At 38.9% G+C, this 22,149-nt stretch overlaps 1 protein-coding gene across 1 annotated transcript in view; it reads right to left on the bottom strand.

Annotated features, from left to right (window-relative positions):
* LOC138026361 (tRNA (32-2'-O)-methyltransferase regulator THADA-like) overlaps window positions 1-22,149 on the bottom strand; it is an 88,649-nt gene that overhangs the window by 43,632 nt on the left and 22,868 nt on the right. The window contains exons 7-14 of the mRNA XM_068873683.1: window positions 18,840-18,888; window positions 17,555-17,820; window positions 17,138-17,229; window positions 15,993-16,092; window positions 6,791-6,873; window positions 6,541-6,620; window positions 6,269-6,334; window positions 5,771-5,891 (exon numbers count right to left, since the gene is read on the bottom strand). Of these exons, the coding sequence (XP_068729784.1) occupies window positions 5,771-5,891; window positions 6,269-6,334; window positions 6,541-6,620; window positions 6,791-6,873; window positions 15,993-16,092; window positions 17,138-17,229; window positions 17,555-17,820; window positions 18,840-18,888 (857 nt within the window). The remainder of the gene's footprint in view (window positions 1-5,770; window positions 5,892-6,268; window positions 6,335-6,540; window positions 6,621-6,790; window positions 6,874-15,992; window positions 16,093-17,137; window positions 17,230-17,554; window positions 17,821-18,839; window positions 18,889-22,149) is intronic.

The raw sequence follows: 22,149 nt of genomic DNA, 5'->3' as shown, positions 1-22,149 counted from the left end.
CGATCCTGAAAATTTAGCCCAGCTCGGATAAAGTATGCAGTGTAAACGATTAGCTGTGCCGAACTAACTTTTCTCTGATGAGCCTTCGTTTCTTTGATCAGCAACAATTTGTAAGAGCATCAGCAAATTGGCCCGTGATTCACTCAACATGGTGCATACCCCGCGGAAGACGCTGTAAAAGTCGCTAAGAAAATCTCATTGGATAACATGGAAGGACCAAGTTGTTAAGGGATTCATTGAACTTCTGTTCTAAGGCGCTGCTATGAATTTAATCTTAAGGACTGAATGAATAATTTTATTTTTGCCTCTGTTTTCATAAGCGTTGAAATGAAGAAAAACGTCCTAATTGCATAACTAAGGTAAAGGTAAAGTCTCCGCTTACGAGCCAGAAGGCTCATCAGGCCGGCGCTTATCTCCGGTTTCTGTAGCATGAAGCGACTAGGAGTATTTGTACTCCCCCCTGGATGGGATGCTAGTCCATCGCAGGGTTACCCCCAGCATTACGCCGGTACCCATTTATACACCTGGGTGGAGAGAGGCACCGTGAGAGTAAAGTGTCTTGCCCAAGAACACAACACAATGTCCCCTGCCAGGCCCCGAACCCGGACCACTCGATCCGGAGTCGAGCGCACTAACCATGAGGCCACCGCGCCTCCCACCGAATTGCATAACTAGTTTACCTAAATGGTAGAAATGCTGCCGAAGGAAAGGCAGATGCTTAATTATGCTTGCGGTAATTAAACGACAATTCGTGCGTGGAACTGAACGGTCTTCAGCAGCTAAGGACGGTACAAAACGTGGACACCCAAACTGGACCCCCAACTAGACCTCCTTGTGAAACCCAATCGAGACAAGAAAGAAAACAATAGATATTTTTCACAGTGACGTCATCAAATTCTAAAATCAATATCGCAAGTTCTTCTGAATTTTTATCTAAAGGAGGTTGAAGATGACCTAGAAATAAATCTTTTTGCAAAATCCAGTTCCGTGACGTCTTTCGTTTCGAAAATTTTGAATTTCCAAATTGTCACCTTGCGTGACATCACGATACAAAACTATTTAGTTGGAAAAAATGTCTATCCCTACGAGTCCCAGCAGTTCAAGCCTTTCAAGTACATTAATTAAGGTCGTGTTCTATTGAGATCAACCGTTTTAACTGCACCCGGTTTCGGTTGAAGTGGTTGAAGTTTCCCAATAGAAGACTTTTCCAACCATTTTCGGATGAAACGCGGTATCTCCTGGTAATAGATATTACCAGACGTCTCAGCGTTGACAAGTTGAGGGAAAGCAACACGCCAGGAGCCCGCGGCAGACTTTAAATGGCCCGCGTAAACGATAGCGGTCGCTGCCAATGTTTTTTCAACCGTTTCAACTTAGTTTGATGCCGGTTGAAAAAGTTGATCAACCAAACCAACCGAAAACGTTTTTTTCCGCAAATATAAAAAGTTACCATCAGCGAAAAACATTTTGGGAGATTTTTGCTACGTACTTTTGGCTGCACAAGTAAATCGCGAAATCGAAAGTGACGTTGATTTCAGGGGCCGCCATTATCAAGTAGTATCGTGCGTGTTTACTAACAACTCGCGAAAAAAGAATACATCTGTGCTTACAAGTGTTATTGTGTTTGACAAGAAATGTGCAATTCAGCACAAAGATCACAATTGATTTATTCGAAGTATCACTTGCAAATATGACAAAGCTACTTATCGGAACATCAGGAAGCTGTGTAGGGGTGTGTTTTGTAGGAAACAGACACGCTCTCCAGGAATATTTCTGCGCAATCAATGCAATAAAAAATATCAATTTACTAGACATCAAACGCACTTTACTAATCAATGATTACACTAGTTTAAGGGGGGTGGCTCTTAACTACCAAACCATTGCTATGGACCCCTACAAATAGTCATTTCTCGAGTCCCTTTAACTCTTCAGTTACCCTTTTTTACCAAGTGTATTTTATTTAACATTTCTTTGTCTGGTTCGACTCAGAACTATATTTGGTAAATCACTTGACCAAAACAGGAAATGCCTGAAAACTCTGCGAGTTAACTACTTTTTTCACAATTTTTAAACTCATCAGTATGAGAACTTTCAAACACAAAATATGAAGCATAGATTTTGAAAAAATTATTTCTGAAATACCTTATGACGTCATAAGGCCCCCCTTTGATTCACTTTTCAAAACATCAGTTGCATTTTTTTTTCTAAATAGAAATTCCATGCTACCGCTTACGAAAAATGGTGGGGCGGTTCCAATCCGGTTAAAAAAAAGCGCCTCTTCCTTTCTTTTTTACATGTTTGTTTACTGAAACGCATGGCAGAGGACATATAAGGCACATACGCCTTATGACTGAAGTGATGTCAGATTTCCATTGGAAAAAGGTTCCTTCAAAGAACCATCCACGCAACCTTTTTGTAGGGCTCTTGACAGAAAAGGTTCCGTAGAAACCATTGCCTTTCTGCCGTTAAGTGCCACCCCCTTAAGAATAATACAAGAAAATTTTCAGCCTAAAATCGACAGAAAAATTAGAATATTCAAAACAACATTCTTATGAAAAGAAAAGAGTGTTTTACATTTTGGCGAAGACGATAATATGTCCTTATGTCCTTAACTGGAGGAATTCCAGGAAAATGACAATTGGATTAAGCACACAGAGATGTCTGGAGCATTATTTCACAGCGAAAGAAGTCACCTATCGTGGGAAGAAACGAGTGGCGTTACTCATCTTGTGTGGAGGGAAACGTGTAAGCTAATAAGGAACTAGTTTAAACCGGGAAAGCAATGGTTAAAACTTTCCTTGAGCCGGTTAACATTGTGAAAATTCATTTATATCCTCGAAAGTGGACTATTTTTTACCTCATAAAATTAAATAGCCGCTCTCACCAGCCTAGGAAAATAATTCAGCTTTCAGTTGGAAGAGATCATAAGGGGTTGTTAAAGGTAAAGGTAAAAGGTAAAGTCACTTTATTTAACGTCGGTAGTTCCTTCAGCTACGAGGCTGGTATCAATGGAAGACGACGGTGCGCCCTTTACCCCCTCCCTCTGTCAGTGCTCCGTTTTACGGATATTTAAAGCTATAGGTACACGGATCAGAGGAAAGAGGAAACAGACGTTGAAGTCACCGAGGATCGAACTGGAGACCACTTCTCCGAAAGTTTGGTTAAGTAAACAATCTCCATGGTGAAAGGATCTAACATCAACTGTTGAGCAAGAAGACACTACAGAGGGATTTATGATGTTTCACATCGCTACCAAGGATAAAGAGTCATATTAAGTGAGATTAAATTTGAACAAGCACGGTAGTCGACATTTGGGCAGCTTCTATCATGAGCTTATTAATGAGGAAATGTTCTAGAAAAGCACTCAAGGGAATTTGGAACACAAGAAACTCAAAATGACACCTGCTCTAATAAAATTGCGATCATACACTGGTGAATTCTTTTAAGTTCGGGGAACTGTGGGTGCCGTCAGCATTGGTTAAGGAAAGGTCTGGCCCGATTTGGAAAGAGATTGGTTGAAAGATGTCGGGCTGAACTGGAAGAAAGTGTTCAAAATGAGAATGGATGGAAATCAAACTGAATCTACAGTAAGCTCAAGAAATTGATCATTCAGGATTCAGAAATGCTTGAAGAAGGCTTCGGAACTTTCAACCAGCCAAAGGCCAAAATTCACATGGAAGTAGATGCAGTGCCAAGATTCTGGAAAGCACCAGTGCCATATGCTCTGAAGGAAAAGATCAAGAGCTCAAGAGATTACAGCAAGAAGGAATGATTGTGTATGTACAACTCCATTTGCATGTACAGTGATTATAGGACAACAGTCAAACCACGCTTCAGTGGATAGCTACCCCATACCAAAAGTGGAGGATTTGTTAGCTAACCTAGGTGATGGGAGAGCAATTTACAAAATTAGATACGAGTTAAGTCTATCAACAGCTACAGCTAAAAAATGAATCTAAACAATACACCCCCACTGACATGTACAAAGAGCTGTTTCAGTACAATAACCCTTCATATGGAGTCTGGTCTGCAGTGCAAGTCGTCCAATGCACTGAAATTGTCCGAGTAAATGACATCCTGGTAATAGGTTCTGATGATAAAGATCACTTAAAAAATCTAGGAGTAGTCTTGAAACAACTTGTGGAAGCTGGATTGTGATTGACGAGAGGGAAGTGCGCCTTCATGGACTCTCAAGTAACTTAGCAAGTCCCAAGGTTAGCAAGAAAGGTATCCGGCCCGTGGGGAGTTAAGTGGATGTCCCTGCGGCTACCGGCCTATTAATTAATCATTTGTCAGAAAGAAGAAATTCCTGTCCTCTTTAGAAAAAATAAACACGCATTGCTTATGTGTGGTAGTGACGTAACACAGCGATTTATTCCATATAAAATGTCAACTGAGCTGTGTGTTGTCTTCCAGGAGATTCAAGTTGTCCTTGCGTAGTATGTAGTTCTAACAGTGCACGATATTGTTTTGGTATTGCATACGTAGTGCCATGGTAGAAGTCTGGGGTAAATAGCCTGAGAAGACATGTGGTTACTAGCAAAGTACTGAACCCAGAGAGATTGAAGAAAATAAATGGGAAGTGAGAAACATTGGTTTCTGGGCTGACATGTTGATAATTTTTAAGCTCACTCACAACTTCTTTCACCACAAGTTGAAGCGTGCCCTCCGAGCAGCTTTGTAATACTAAAATTTACTTAAGTTTTTTACCCTGTCCGATGGGGTTAGTATATGGATGGGTGACCTCAAACATATACCCCTTCGTAAAACAGAAGCATTGGAACGAAAATACTATTAACGCTAACAAATGCGAACTCAGCAAGGTAAAGATTTTGTTAGCTTGATTTATGCAAAAACAAATATTGATGCAAAAGTAAATTGATACACAGTTTTTAGAAAGAGCAGAAGGAAGTTTCCAGGACGGTCGCTCGAGAATAACATATTTACGACATGAAAACAACATTAATTTTGAACCGTGAATATAGAATATAAAAAGTTACGATCAGCGACAAACATTTTGGGGGATTTTTTCTACGTTCAGTTTTATTATTGTACTTTTGGTTGCACAAAATCGAAAGTGACATCACCGGAATTCAGCGGGCGCCGTGATTATTTATTACAGCGACCAGTGCAGCCTGCTGGTAACTATATGTTACTCTATTTTCCCATGCTCTTTCTTGCTTTTTTCGCCGTTTTTCGTCACCATTATTCAGCATGTTTTCTTGTGCTGATCACTATAATGTTGTCTTATTTTGCGGTCTCTCTCGTTATTAGTCACTTTCGCCTGTTTTCTCGAGCTCTCAGTCGCCCTCTTTCAAATTGAGCAACACTAACTTGTTGTCTGATTACTTATTTTTTTCCTCTCTCTTTCCCTTCTTTCTCCGTCCTCCAACACATTTAAAAAAAATACTTAGCCTCTTGTTTGGTTGTGTTAAAAAATATCTTCGTCGTTTTACTAAACGCAGAGTCAAATGCAGCATGCTGGGTTCCAGCAGTGCGACATTTCACATATTGGCTTACATAAAAAGTTGATTGTACGGACGGATGGTCGTATGATGTCATAACCAAGAGCTAAAATTCACGCATAGAAATTGATAGTGATCAAGACAAAGAATAAAATAGCACAGCCAGATAATAAACAAAGCAATTGAAAGCTGTATACTTCAGTTAGGTTTCACCTAAGTTGGTCTACAGATCATCTACACATAATTGCATTTTGGTAAAGCCATAAGACAGTCAATACATAATTTTTTTCATGGGTTCTGCATACCTCTACAGGATGATCCCAGTTAGTCCACACATAATTAAGGAGCCTAGTAGCAACTGGTGATGTTCCATGCAATATTTCTTTCATCCAAGAAGCTTGACATTGTCTACTTGCAGCTATCTGCCTAAACGTAAGTGAACAAGATATCATTCTAAACACATCGTAACCAAAATTCACATAAATGGTTGTTCCAATCAGATATTGGTGGTGGTCACACCTGGAGTCCTAGGCATTGTGGCAACCACATTTATTGTAGTACGAGTCGCTTCTTTCACAGTCACAGTATCAGTCCCACGGACGTTTGCAGACACACTCCAGGTAATAGCAGTAAGCATTTAAAGCAATAGTATTTACACCAACCACAAAACGAATAAATGGTAGAGGTAGAAAGTGCCACTTATTGTATTGGAGTTGGAAGTGGTGAAAGTCAAAGTATTGTTGTCAATGACCTTGTAAAGGTAGCAGTAGAGGTGTCAGGAGGTGAGGGGTAGTACACCTTACCTAGCTTGATGAGCCCAAAGAGTAAGGGTTCGAAAAGCAAGAAGACATGAGCTGGATTCCTTCAGGCTAAAAATAAAGTATCAAATCCTCAGTAAAACTGTGGTCTCCCAAAAATTACTTTCACTTTACAAAAAAGAGAATTCCTACATTAAGCTTTTTAACATGCTAAAAGTCAAATGGAATTTGTATCGTTTCAATCGTTGCTGGATTCCAAAGCATTGAACAGAGGATGTCATGACAAGCTACACAAGAAAACCAAGCACACCACCTACCCATCACATAGTGAACACAAATCTGGGAACAATGCATCAAACATCAGAGTTCCAAGGTTCCCTTGGGCATTTAAAATGAACTGTTATGAAAGAAAGTCATAAACAGTAAGAGTAAGATAAAAAGCAAGGATATTCTCAATTAAAAAAGTGTCCTGATTTAAATACAAAATAATATATTTCAGACTTCAAAATTATCCTGATTATGCCAAGAAACAATGATGAAAAAAAAAACATTAATTTTTATTGATACCTCAGTATCTTGAGTCAAAGCCTGGAGTGGCACCATGGAAAGCACACCACGACAGAGACACAGGTGAGAAAAATTCACACTATCTGTAAAGAAAATAAAAGTCAACATTGAGTATACCTTTATTAATAAAACGTTCCCTCAAAGTGACAACAATTATAAAATGTATTACTTTCATGGCATTTTTCAAAGGTTATTGTCATGTTTCTTGTTGTGACCGCCTTATTCTGAAGTTCAAACTGTTACATCTCAAGTCTTTCTTAATGAATTTGCTATTTTACTTGAGTCAATTGTTCTTCCCCCGTACAACTTGATGACCATGGGAGATTTTAACTTTTATCTTGATTGCCTGGAACACCATGAGTCTGCTAAGTTTGTGGATCTGCTTGAGTCTACGGCCTTGGATCAACACATCAAATTTCCTACTCATCAACATGATCATCGGACAATAATTTCCTATGCTCATCCACTGCTGATTCCTATTTGTGTGATCACTGTGTGGTTGCTTGCCAACTTAACTTCAGTAAGCAACCTTGTAAGTCCGTACTCAGATCATTTAGACAGCTTTGTGCTATCAAGACTATCATCATCATCATCATCATCATCATCATTACCATAACATCATTCAAGCAGATCATTCATGAGCTGTTTGAATCAGATCTTTTGAGGCATCCTCTGGAAGGAAGATCTTGATGGGCTTGTCAGCTATCACAACTCCACCCTGAACCCTCCACCATATCAGTGCTGCGTTTGACACTGTTGACCACGTGCTTCTTCTACGCATACTTCACGATGATTTTGGTCTTAAGGCCTCTGTTGTCTCATGGTTTGCATCTTATTTTTCTATCAGATCCCAGCCAGTTTCAGTTGACAGCACGTCTGGCGTTTTTAGACTCGAGTGGAACACATCAACAGTTGACGGAAGTCTCATTTGACTGTTGCGCATGATCTCCGTGCTTGGTTTGACTCCAATTTAACGATGAGAACTCACATCAGAAAAACATGTGCCTCGATCTTTTTCTACTTCTCCAACATTCGCCATACTAGGAAATCTCGTCCAAGTCGTCAACGGAGATTCTGCTTCACGCCTTCATAACTAGTGGGATCGATTATTGCAATAGCCTTTTTTTACGGCTTACCAAATAGTCTGTTTCCTGAGTTCCAGCACATTCAAAATGTGTGTGCACGTTTAGAAGTGCACGTTTTACGAGATTTACATTGGTGGCCTGTTAAACAGTGTATTGACTTGAAAATTATTTTCATTACTTTTGAGATTTTACATAATATGGTCCCCCCACCCCTATCTTGTATGTCTTGTTTCTTTCAAAACTCCTTCATGTTATAATCTATGTATCTCTGCTGATAATACTCTTATCCAATACCCTTTGATCAAATCATTTAAACTTCTTGGTAAGCGTGCCTTTATGTTCGCTGCTCCTAGGTTATGGAACCCCCTACCACACGACATTAGATAGACGACAAGTCTTTCCTGTTTTAAATTTAAGCTTAAGACATTCCTTTTTAAGTAAGCATTTTTATATCTTTTCTTTAATTATGTTTTAGTATTTGATATTCTATCTGTAAGGCGCAGTTGGGCATTTTATGGGAATTGCGCTCTACATGTAGCTATATATAAGTCCAATTTATTAACTCTTTATTGGGGATCCCTTATGGTCATCCTCCTTGCTGCATTGAACATCCTTACTGCACAAACAGTTGGACCATCTTTGGCCCTTTAATTGTCTATCAATTGTCCAAGTCGTTCAATTTTTCCCAGTATTTCTTGTGCAATCAGCATGCACACCAGTGCTTGAATGTTCACAACACTACTAATTTCAAAGCTCCAGCGCATTAAAAATGTGCAAATCATCATGGCCTTGCATTTCTTGGATGTTATTTCCAAGTTTTAAATAAAACCCATGACATCTCCTATTTAATATGTAAAATGACCTTTATTTACTGTTGTTAATTTTATGAAACTCATATCCTTTATCTGCATAAAACTACGATGATGATCAGCTAGTCAGATAGGTAGAGCAGGAGCCAATGCTAACTACATGGTGCCTTTCTAACATGTACAGAACTGAACTTTTCCCAATGTAACTCTTTCCTTATGATGGAACCCAGAGATGTCTCTGCTTATATCCCTAGGTTTCCAAGCGTTGGAAAAGTATCGATTCCACAGCAGAGAGGGAAGCTCTGTTATTTTCTCTTGATGTTCAACTTGCATCTTTTTTCAGCTTGTGGTTAGCTGTCAATGGCGTTACTTTCCTCCCCTTGAAAACCTTTTTGTGCCAACAATTCAACCTCTAAGACAACTAAAATGTTCTAATGCCTCCAATGTTTTCCCATTTCTTGATTTGGTTGGTGTTTCATAATCCTGAACGTAAATTACCACTTTGATTTTCGTCTCACTTCATTGCAATCAGATCTTGAAGGTTTCAGTTTCTACAGCTGACAATATTTTCTATGCTTCCTTCATCTAAATTAAATAAATAATAATAATAATAATAATACAAACCACGTTAACAACATATCGTGTGAATGAACGAAATAATAATAATAATAATAATAATAATAATAATAATAATAAGTATAGGAAATCGTATGAACGTGAGTGCATTTCGTGATTTATGGGCACGAGTGATGAGAACTTTCAAAACATCACGAGTGACTATAAATCACGAAATGCACGAGCAGGTTCATACGATTTTTTATTTATTATATTCTCAACAAAATTACTCTTGAATGACTAGCACCCAAGATCAGTGGCTTCATACATGTAGCTCAGTTGGTTAGAGCGTCACAGCAGCATTGTGAGGTCTCGGGTTCAAACCCCGTTGAAGTCATGAATTTTTCAGGCTTCTATACGCAATTGCTAAAATTGCGTTCATAACTGGAAGGATCATAGCTAATTTACTTGATTGCATATATGCAGTTCAATATATGATTCATTTCATATACCAGTGTCATTTCGTCCGTTGATAATTCATCACGCGAACACTTGAACCCAGAAATGACCACCTCCCAAGATCAGTGGCTTCATAGCTCAATTGGTTAGAGTGCCGCACCGGCATTGTGACGGCACAGGTTCAATCCCCATTGAAGTCCTGAATTCTTCAGGCTTCTCCACGCAATTGCTAAAATTGCGTTCATATATCTGCGAGGATCATACCTTCACTTGATTGCATATCCGAAGTTTAATATCTGATTCATTTCATAAATCAATTAATTCGTTGATCATTCATCACAGGAACATTTGAACCCACACATGACCAGCCCCCAACATCAGTGGTTTCATAGCTCAGAGCATCGCACCAGCATCGCGAGGTCACAGGTTCAAACCCCGTTGAAGTCCTGGTATGCAATTGCTAAAATTGCGTTCATAACTGTGAGGATCATAGCTTCACTTGATATCAGGAACGTCTAGTAAATGTACATACCTCACCACGGTATATATCATCCAAACAAGCTGAGAAGATCAGGGTAGTTTTCACTCAAGATTTGGTGGCACCTCTCTCAATGACCAGTTAATTCAGGGCCCAGATCACACGAATAACCTGGTGGGCGTGCTTCCAAGACTTTGCCAAGAATTGCACCCTTTCATTGGAGATACTGGAGGTACACGTATATTCCACCAAGTTCATGTACCCGAGGAACAAAGAGATTTCCTTCCTTTCTTTTGGTGGCCTGAGAGAGACCTGAATTGATGTCTGGAAGCATACCAAATGAACATGCCCCTGCTTGGATCTGTTTTAACTACGACCTTATCAAATTTAAAAGTGCCGCCAAGTTGGCTATGAAACAGCCGATCATGATGCAATGCTCGAACTTAACAGTTGTCCACTTGTCCAAGACTAGTAAAAATCTGAAAACGAGTATTTTTCTTCTCCACTAGTCTTCTGGACGAGCAAAGTTATCACTTTCTGAGAAATACACGTAATTTCTTTTGTATCGCACCAACAAGTGCTAAAAGCCTAGAACTGAACAAAGGAAGAATTGCCAAAGGAACAGCCATAACGTGCTAGGCATTCTCTTGCCGAATTAGTCTGGGTTCTACTTGAAACAAAATGCACTGTGGGATACAATATGATGGCCTTTCGTTTCGAGGTCTGATTGTGATTGTATCTTCACGTATTATCCTTTGGTGAATTAAACCGTGAGCAAAAGTATGTCAAAGCAGAAACAAGTGCAAGGCTCACTGTACTCTTTCTTTGGAGGAAAGCAATCATCAGATGATAAAGAAATTAACACAATATCTGAAACACCTGCCCCAAACAAAAAAACACGCAAGTTCCAGGAGTCATGAAAGGATAAATACAAATGGCTGAGTTTTGTAGAGAATTTCCGAATAGCAAGAATATGCAATACTCCCTGAAGATCGGGAAAAAAATTTCCAAACGGACAGCATAAAAGCACATGAGGCAAGTGAAGGGCATGCGATGAGCTCAGCAGCGAAACGTGCAAGCATGAGGCCAAGGGAGGAAAGACCTATTCCTTCTCCATTGACCAGACTTGATGAAGAAACGTTTAAGAAAATGGAATTTCTTTTTAACACAGCATATTATTTAGTGTATTTAAAACTTTGGTTTTCTATCTTCCCACAGTTGTGTTCATTGCAAAGAAAGAATGGTTTGTCCCTTGGAAACACATAAATAAATGATCTCGCTTGTAAAGAGTTTTGCAAACACATCTCTCATACTTTCAAGGCAGATCTCCAAGATTCTTTACGTGCTGCTAAGTTTATATCTATTATGGCTGATGGATTTGTATCGGGTGGGGCTCCAAAAACAATGTATGTTCGGCTGGAAGAGGTTGAAAGTTCCAAGGCACCAGGAATTTTAAAGGCAATCAAGTCTACTATGGATACCATTGACCCACAGTGGATGCAGAAATTAATAAGCACAGGCACTGATGGCACATCTGTAATGATGGGTAAGAATGGTGGTGTAATTTCGCTAATAAAACAGGATGCACTTCAACTGATTGGGATTCACTGTGTAGCCCATAATTTAGAAGTGGCATTCAGTGACACTTTGAAGTCAAACAAAAGCATGATGAGCATCAAGGAACTTTTAAATGGCTGTTGGAAACATTTCAAGTACTACTCCCCGAAGGCTTTAAGATAATTGCAAGAATTGGCAAAGGCAATGGAAATAAAGGTGGGAAAGCCAACTAAGGCCAGTGGAGCTTGCTGGGTTCTCCATTTGCTGCGTGCCTTCCCGGTTCTGTTGCAGAAGAACCCTCCAGCAATCGTTTCTCACTTTGAGCAGACAGCAGAAGCTAGAGATGCTTCGGCAGAAATTGAAGGGCAGGGAAGGAACTTGGCAAGAAAGCTTACAAATTCCAGTTTCACCTTCATTTGATGTGGGACATTCTAGAGGAAATATCGAGGATCTCACTTACTTTTCAGAAGCATTTTATCCCTATTTGACAGGTGAAAGCTGAAACTGAGGAAGCTAGCCAGACCTTAGAGAACATGCAAAGACGATCTGGAAGACATCTGGCTTTCAAGAAGAAGTTGGAGATGGAACCATGTTCAAAGGGGTCGGTCTTTCAAGGAACAACACATATGACAGAATGTTTGAGCAAAGCAAAGGAGTAATCATCAGTGATGCTAAGCAATTTCTGGCCTCAAGATTCCAAGACTTGAGTTCCCCAATACTAAAACCTTGTGGTGTTATCAGTAATCAGACGTCTTGGCCAAGGGATAGAATTGATCTAGGTTTGTACGGAGAACAAGAATTGGTTACTGTGGCCCAGCACTTTCAGGACGTCCTCAGCAGCAATGGTTTTGACTTAGACCTGGCATAAAACAAGTTTAAGTCCTGCTGAGTTCTGGGTAGAAGTGTTCACAAAGGTGCATCCAGATGATTGCAATCTCTCTCGTGTGTTGATGGTGATTGAGATTTGACTGGCAGTGGCAGTATCCTCATGTTGCTGTGAAAGGGGCTTCTCTTGTATGGGGAGACTCAAGTCAGAGTATCGAAACTCACTCGATGTTGGCACTGTTGACATGCTCATGAACATTTGCCTCAATGGTCCAAATCCTGAGGAGTTCACAGCTGCAAGAGCAGTTTTGCATTGAAACCAAACCTGACAAAGAATGTGAAGGCCTTGCTTAAAGGATCCATAATCTAAGCCTAAGATAGCAATGGCCATGATAGTAACGCTATAATTATTTATACATCTATTTTTGCAGCCAAAACTGTGAAATCGTACTGTAATTCACTGATGGTTGCGTTTATTTCATTGCAGTTTCATTTATTCACTTGGCAAGCACAAATGACATACGTCTTTAAAAAACGAAAATTACTAGAGTGACCAGTAGTTTTGCTGATGGACCAGTAAATTTTAACCCTACTAGTCCTCTGGAAGACCAGACCCAAAAGTGAATTTCGAGCACTGTGATGTTTGAGGAGGAACTTTTACATGGAGGACAGCTTACATTCAGAAGAACCAGAAGAGGCTGCTATGCAACAGACGTAAAGTCCTAGAAACTATTCTTCACGATGATCATGCCAGACCTAACTGTGGATGATGATGGTGACGCCAAAATACACATGTACGAGGACAATACCACTCTTTATGTCCTGGCCCTTCCTATGATATGATGGTATTTACCCTTGACAGAGTCCTTGCCAAATTGTACACCTGCAGCTGGTGCCCATCCCAGAAAGACTACGTTCAAGTTGCTGAGACAGAAGCAGTTCAATGGACCCAAGCAAACCATACTGCTACGAGACCATCTCATCAATGAAGTAACCTCTAATAGAAGTCTCGGTGTTGAAATGGACAACCAACTAAAGTGGGACAGGCATTTAATTGAACTGATTAAATCTTCTTCTCAAAAACTGAATTTACTGAAATCCTTACACTTTCTTTCCAGGCAAGCCAGAATAGGTTTTTACCCCACCATCTGTAACATATGGAATCTTAATTTGGGGTATGTTTGGCAAAACCAAATTTTCTAACTTAGAATCAATGCAAGTTAGGGCTGTAAAAATAATTCTTAATTGAGATTGGTACACACCTAGCAAAGAAGTCATGGCCATGACAAGGTGGAGATCACTGGAAACCATGTACAAAGACAAACTACTGATGTTCGCTCACAAAGGGCATTATGGTTATTTTCCGATACCTTTATTATCAGTATTTATAAGGAGCTCATCAAAATATAACGTACGACACAAAATGACTAACACTCCCTAAAATTAAGACTGACATGGTTAAAAACTCTTCAGCTTATAAAGCTATAACATCGTAGAACTCAATAAGTAATAACACGAGGTTAATCAGTGACCCAGGGAAATTCTGAAATTCTTTGAAAATTGCGACATTATGAAATAGACCGGCTTAATGCAATCTCGTTTTTAATTTGAAAATTGTATAAAGACCTTTATAACTTGTTTTGTAGTTTAATATAAGTTCTTTAATTTGATATTTAAGGCCTTGGTAAAGGAAAATGAGGTGTCCACAGAGAAATGAAATTGTCGCACCGCTATTTTTTGTATAGGGTCAAACTATATATCAGATATTAAAGCTTATAGATTGAATTATTTGAATGAAGTTTTAGTTTTTTGGTATTTAATATTGCCTTTTAGCTTTGAGGCCTCAAACTCAGAACGACCGAGTCTGCTGCAGAAGCGCCTATCCCTTCACTTTATTGCAAAAATAACTGCACTTTGTTGCATCTTAGTCACAAATGAATGCACTCCAATGCTGTGCATGGAATTTTTGATATGTTTAGAATTTAAGAAAATATAAAGCACCAAAGTCGAAACTCTCATCTCATACTTAATTTGGGCAGAAAAAGTGCCATAAAATCAGTCTCCGATGACAAACGAAAAATTCCTCACAGCGTATTTGGGGTAGTACAATCATCTATTAGAACTGAAAATTTAGAAGCGATATCTTAAAACATGTCGGGACAGGAGGTGCTTTGGTGCGCAAATGGAAAAAGCTCTGTCACCATATGATTTTGTCTTAGAAAAAGGTACTGCTAACAGTTTCTGAAAAGATGACCTGAGATTACGTTCAGGGACATAAAACTTAACCAAGTCATTCAAATAAGAAGGAGCTAAACCGTTTAGAGCTTTGAAGGTAAAAAGTAAAATTTTAAAAATAAGTCGCTGTTCCACTGGCAGCCAATGAAGATCTCTAAGTAGAGGTGTTATGTGATCATGTCGTCGTGCATTTACCACTAGACAAGCAGCACAGTTCTGAACACATTGAAGCTTTTCAATCTGATTCTTCGGCAAGCCACAGAGAAGCGACTTGCAGTTATCCAACCTGCATGTAACAAATGCATGGACCAGGGCCTTTGTGCTTTCCTCAGAGAGGAATCTTCTAATGCGAGCAATGTTTCTTATATGATAAAAGGAGGACTTAAAGATGGATGCCACCTGTTTCTCGAAATTAATCTTATCGTCCATGGTGACCCCAATATTACGTGCGGCACATTCATTCCGTGGGTTCTATCTTACATGTACTCTGTTACAAGTGAGAACATGATTAAGCCCTTGACAATGAATTGTTCAGAAGCAATCATCAACAGCCACCCTCTCATGGTTCATCCAGAGATCCTATTGACCTGGATCCGCTTACACCGACCTAACCGTGATGTATAGTTTACTAGAATCACTGTTGGGATACAATATAGTGCAAGACTTACTGTAGTAAGTGGTGTTTCACTTAATGAACCCTTGCATTACGGTGAAGGATGCAGTCCATTTATGCCCATTTCTAACAAGAATGTATTGTTGCATCCTTGTGTTTGCATAGAATGTAGTTTGTTTGTTTGTTTAATTAGTTTGCTGATTCCTTCGTTCCTGTGTGTATGTGCGTGCACGCTTATAATAGGACTTGGTTTCTTTGGTTTTTTTTGTAATGAATGAGTTCTGTTCTTTTTGGAAAGGAAAACACTTATGCCGTCAACAGCAAGGTTAATTGGAAACCCCAGTCCCTCACCATCAACCATCAAGGCACTTTCATTAAAAATAGTGGTCCTCTAAGGAGTCGAGAGCCGAATGTTCAAGGCACTCTAGATGAACCTTGCCCTTGAGACCTTTGCTTTGCATTTTTCTATAATGTACTAGATATGTAGCTGATTATTTTCCCATTCTGTTATGCTGTGCCTTTTGCTGTGGAGTAAAGAAAAAATTCAAAGTTTTTCTTTGTCTTATGTAAAAATGATGGTGCTTACCTTTAGATGTTTGAAAAATAGACATTATCTTGGGATCATCCGAAAAAGATTGAATTGTCTCTCCAGGCTTAACATGAGATGGAAATATCAACTTTCCAACCTGATATGGCAAATCAACATCACATTTTAATATATGACTGCAAAAGTTTAAAAGAATGTTTTTTCATTCCCCTCAAAAAAGTCTGACAGTGGCTATTTTGCTGTAAAGTGAAACATATCGGTACCCTGTGTTTTCATCTTATTTACAATGTATCGGAAAAGCTCCCATAATTAACCTAGTCGGAAGCTATAACAACAAATTTGTTATTTGGTTATTTTATATCTCAGGATATCAGGACCCCTCTTTCCAGGCAGGGCATCTGATAGATAAGGCAAACTGAAAGTTACATTTATTTTCTATGGCTTCTACAGTAACTGTTAATAATTATTGCAGTATGGGTGTCAAGAATCCTATCCTGTTGCACACAACTTGTCTCAAGTAGAGCTGGTGCTCGTTTTTTGGAGGGAAAGCTGAGTGAACTTTGGAACTTGCATGCTGGGATTCGAGAATGCAGCGCTGGGATGCAGTCCATTAGTGATATATGTCCATTACACTACCGGTATATGCATCCCTACAGATTTTTCCTAGAAAATCCTCCTCTTCTTTTTGAACAGCTGTGACATGAATTTGGTATCAAAAATTTAACTATCATTGCTTGTACCATATACGTCACCACTATTAATTTTTTAGTTTTTGTTCTGTTAATTTCAATGTGAAAGTCAAGTTCTTGAAATGTTTCATGATGTACCTTGTGTTTCATAACCGTGATATAATAATTTTATACAAAGTGAAAAAGAACCAGCAAATCTGATATGAAATCCGTTCTCTTGTTTTGGAAACAGAGGCGGGTATCCAAAGCAGGTTTTTGGATAGGATACTTATAAATTAAAACAAAATCCTGGATAGCGTAAAGAGAGATCCTTTACAATCTTCTGGGATCCTATAGTAAGTAGAATGGTACAATGGAGATGTTACAATAGGATCCTAAAAAGTACTCTAAACATGATTTTATCAGCACCTTACTAGGGTCCTACTCAGTATCCTAGCTAGTAAGGATTTCTACTAGCCAGGGAGGCTAACATGGTCACAAAGTAATGGTACATACTGTAGGGACAAAGGCATCTCCAGGGCACAAGACTTTCAGAACAACAAGGATGGCCATTCCTGCTGTGATTCGACAGTCTGGGAAGAACTGATCTTCAAGTCAAGAGCAAAATTATGTTAAGTCAAGTACAAGTAACATTAAAACCACAAATAAGGGCTTCATGAGTGAAAAGTAAATCTATATTAACCTGATAGTATTAGAGTACTGGATATTTACCAGACATGACTAAAGAATATTCAAAACTACTTTGTCCAATTGAGTACAAAAAACATGTAAAAGCTTTGGAAAAGCTTAAACTTCCTGTCTGTCTTTTTCCTGGACAAAACACTTCTCTGAAATTGTTACTACACTGTGACTTTCCAGTTGTAATGACTTTCTTAATTACACAGCACAGCAAGCTAAAAAGAAGTACTGTACCATCAAACATCACTGCACAAAGGTCAGATAGCATTTCCATCATGATATCCTTCAAAGGTTTTGTATCTTCATGGTGGTTACTACAAATTTGGTTTTTGAAATCTGCTGGAACAGGTGTATTTTCCATCTGTGACAGGTTCAGCTGGTCTAATTTGCAACACAGATTTTTTTGTAAGCTTAATTTTTGTAGAAAAGCAATAATGGTCTTGATTGTAACCAAACAGTCCCACATGAAAGCTGTTTGAAGAGTGGGAGATGACTCAGATCTAAAAAGAAGTGTAAGATAAGATAAAGCTTAATGAGTACTTCACCCAAAATGCCATCTGCTCAAATTAAATGTACAGACACTTTGCATTTTGAGTGCCTCTTAAAAAAGGAGAGTCAGCTGTTTTCATGATGGTCTTATTTTATGGGCCTTTTTAACATGGCAACAATTTTGAGTCCTGAGGGACTGAAAACTTTTGTTTGCACCCCGGCTCTGAACACACTTCCAAACACATCAACTGGAGGCTCAGGGTATGAACTCTATTGTCTTTGACCAGCATGCATGGCCGCTTAGTGACATAAGATAAATTTCCACTATGCCAACTCGGGGAGTCAGGCTGGCAAAGTGGTCATGACAACCATGCCTCCCACCTCTGTAAGTGGGCTGAGCGTCAGCCAATCTCAACCTGATCACAAAGATTTTTCTCTGACTGAGTACTCCGATTTTCCTCTCTCAAAAGCGACTCCCACCTAACTCGGGGATGCACCTTGCACGGGTCTGACCCACCCCTTCAACCTCTCTAATTCAGACTAAAACCAGAGTTTCAATAAAACTAGGAAAAATAAAAAAAGAGAATCAAAATAATTCAGGTGCAACTGTTTTTATTATTAGACACAGTATTAATTTTTAATCTGCCATAATTATATTTATGGTAATGAATACCAAACACAACGAAAGTACAAATCAATCTACAGGGGTAGGTTAAACGTGTTTTGACCTGAAATCAAAATTAATTTAACCTGTAACATAGGTTTCAGATGGAAAGACACTAAACAAGTCATGAAAATGTTCTACACTGGCATCACATGCAGTCGTTGCTGACAGAGCTCCCCTGATGCTATAACTAGTTCCTCATACAGAATGGAACATAGGGAGGGATAGGGGTGGGACACATAAAAGGGGATTAGAGAAGATAGGAGAAAACTTCACAAACAAACTGACCCTTGATAAACAAACCAAAAAACTGATCCAAATATTGAAAACATTTAGAACCTCCACATAGTCCTTAACCACACAAACCTTGCATCTTTCCATTTCTTGTTCAAGCACATGCTAAGATATTGAACAACTGAAAAGCAAATAACAGTTCTTAACTAAAGAACAAATAGAGGGAAGCGACTTGTTTACAATATTTATTGATACATTTATCTCTCCGCAAAGCCATTTTAGAGCATGTTCCATCGCAGAAAAGTGTAGCCATTGCATACCATCTTTTATGATAATCAGAATCACAATATTGTAAATGCAAATGTGTTTGTGGTAGTTTATTGCTTAATTTAGTTTTCAGTTCATTGAGTGTACAGTGTCTCATTGTGTCACGTATAGTGTTACTTAGCTGTGAATTTAGGCATTTACAAGAGTTTTGTTCAAGCTCCAAGTTCATTTAAATCGTTTGTCTAAGGTCTTGACCTCCAGGCATATTGGAACAGATATTTCTAGATGACTTATTCCTTTATTCTTTGATTATAGTATTTCTCCTTTAGATATCATCAGTTTTGTTATCCCTTGCTGGTTTGCAGGTGCTCATTTCCTTAGGGCTTTACAGCATGTTCTATTGTCTCAATCTTAGCAGTTAGATGTCACTTTCAGCGAACATTTGTTGACATACCATATTCATGCTTAATTTAATACATGATGTCTCGAATGATTATACTCGTCTTCTCGTTTGTCTTGTGGTTTAATCCTCTGCTCATAGATTGTAAATAGCACATTATTCAGGAGGTCATATATTGTAAATGATACCTAAGTTACATTGTATATTATTAAGTTATATCATTTTTACATTTGCATTCTTTGCACGTGATGCGAAAGGTTTTTCCATCTTGGTGTAAGAAAAGGTACCTTGAGAAGCCTTTTAATTTAATGGCCACCTGACAACAAGCCGATCAATCGAAAAATGGGTATGAGCAAAAGTATCAAGAATATCAATTAAATGTATTTTGCATAGCAGAGGAGTTACAGGTAAGCTATATAATGAGCTATATAATGTACAAAAATATTCTACCCAGAGAGCTTCTTCACTGCAGCATTGTCACATTAACTGATGCGAGCGGGGTTCTTTATGTAGTTTAGTTTTGCAACAATTTTCTTTTCTTTGCTGCCGCATTAAAGTTGTTACGTCCCACTCATTCATCCTGTGTTGTATCCCTGCTTTGGTTTAGCGTTTCTCATCAGGTCAAGATCTGTTACACGATAAGAGATGGATAAATAATGAACACAACCATCTTGGTTTGCTTTTTTATCGTCCTGTGTGAATGCATCTGGAACTTCCGAATACAGAGTGACGTAACAGGAACACAATATGGCAACCTCCCCTCCAAAAATAATATAGCAGCAATAATAATAATAATAATAATAGAAAATAAAACATATACATGTAAATATACAAATCATGTCAAAGAAATTTATGATAATAAGAAATAAAAACGTTTAATGACAAAAAGTTAGACCCCTATATAGCGTTTTCTAATAAAGCTTATGGTCCTCAGGGCTCGACCTTGGCGGTGGTCAACTAGCCAAATACCACTGGATTGTCAGTTTTGGCTAGTGAAATTCCCTCAGTTACAAGCCATATTGGCTACTTAAATTATGGAGGCAAATTTGTGTCAACTGCAAAAGACAAATTTAGTGCTGTGAAAATTGTGACGCAATGTTTAACAAGCAGAAAGAAAAAAAAACGAAGAACCGGTAATCTTTCACGCGAATGAAAACAGCTTCACGGCGAAGCCACATTCAGCTAAAGAGACTGGATCCAAGTCTTCCCATCACGCACTTCAATGACAAATGAAAGTGCCCGCCATATTGTTCGCGCTTGGATGATCTTCAATGGATATCAGAGGTTTTTTTGTGCCCTCTGGCTCAAATTTTCATTCCGCAAATTCCTCCAACTCAAAAAGGAAAGGAAGTGATGAAGAGGACGCTTCACAGTCCAGTGACAGCAGCGGAAAAAGAAATTTTGTCCGGAGCCGGACAAAAGATTTCCCTTGGTTGGAATACGATGGGGAGAAAATGCGATGCAAACCTTGCTGCAGCAGGACTACAGAGAGTGACTCCTCATCTGTGTTTGTAACTGGTTCTACAAACTTCAAAATTGAATCAATTCGAAGCCACAAGAAATCAAATGGCCATAACCGAGCAGTTGCAGCCATTAAAATTGCGGAGAACCCGCGTTTAGCACCACTGCCAGGGGTGCTTTGGACTGTTTCTCAAGATGTTGCTCAGAAAATGGAGAGATTATTCGACATTGCTTACTTTGTCGCCAAGAGAGAAATGCCCTTTACGAGTTTTCCACATCTTTGCCATCTTGAAATGAAACACGGAGTTGACTTGGGAAGTACATACATAAATGACAAAGCATGTAAGAACTTTGTATTGTGCTAGAAAGAAAGGTTGTGGTGTTTGTTTGCCCAGGCATGTAAATCGGCTGGGAAGACGTGTTCGCCAAGTTGTAACTGCAGCTTTGAAAAATGCCAAAACAAAGATATCACCACAGAAAATCGACCAGAAAGAAAATCAACATCGCAACCTGAAGCCGATGAGCTGCAGCTTCTTACTGCAGAAGTTCAATTACCCGCGACAGAGACCCAACAAGAAGTTTTGGAAATAATTACAGCAATGGCGAACAGAGAAACATAAGAAAATTTATACAGAAGTAAAGTATCTCAAATTTACATGACAGAGGAAAGGAGAACTGAGAACTGTTCCCCTGGGATCACCGAAATCAAAACAAAGTAATGAATTCGATGTGAGCAAGAACCAGCCAAATTTGCGAGATTTTGACATTTTCCCTTCGAAGATGAAGGAGAAAAAGTGGGGCAACATCAGTTATCAAAGCCTAAGCAACGATATCAACATTTACGATGAAATTCTGCATTTTAGAAGAACATTTTCAACATTCTGTCGGGCAGGGCGGGAAAGATGTTTATCAACGAATTGACTTTCTGGCTAAAACAGCTCAATTACAACCTTGAGCTGAATTCGATTGCACTAAAAGCATTTATGGTGCTTCCATCCCTGATTTTCCAGAAACCATCAAGCACATTGAAGAGCAAGGAACACAGTGCAGCGATTGAACACAGACTAGCTCTCTGGAAACAGGGAGATCTAAATCTCTTAATGAAAGAAGTGCAATTTATACAAGAAAAGTTTGTATCCTCAAGAAAAGCCAAATCAAATGAAGACATATCTAGGATTTTTGAAAGACTCGTTATGCAAGGGAAAATAACAGCAACAATCAAGCTTCTGGATCGAGAAAGTAGCACCGCACTTGTCAAGCCCTCACGAGAAGTATTGGAGGAGCTGGAAAAAAACATCCATCAGCTGCTGAAAT

Source organism: Montipora capricornis, chromosome 12, assembly GCF_036669925.1.
Source record: "Montipora capricornis isolate CH-2021 chromosome 12, ASM3666992v2, whole genome shotgun sequence".
Classification (NCBI taxonomy): domain Eukaryota; kingdom Metazoa; phylum Cnidaria; class Anthozoa; order Scleractinia; family Acroporidae; genus Montipora; species Montipora capricornis.
The sequence above is the reverse complement of the archived record's forward strand: the minus strand, read 5'-3'. Positions and strand labels throughout refer to the sequence as shown.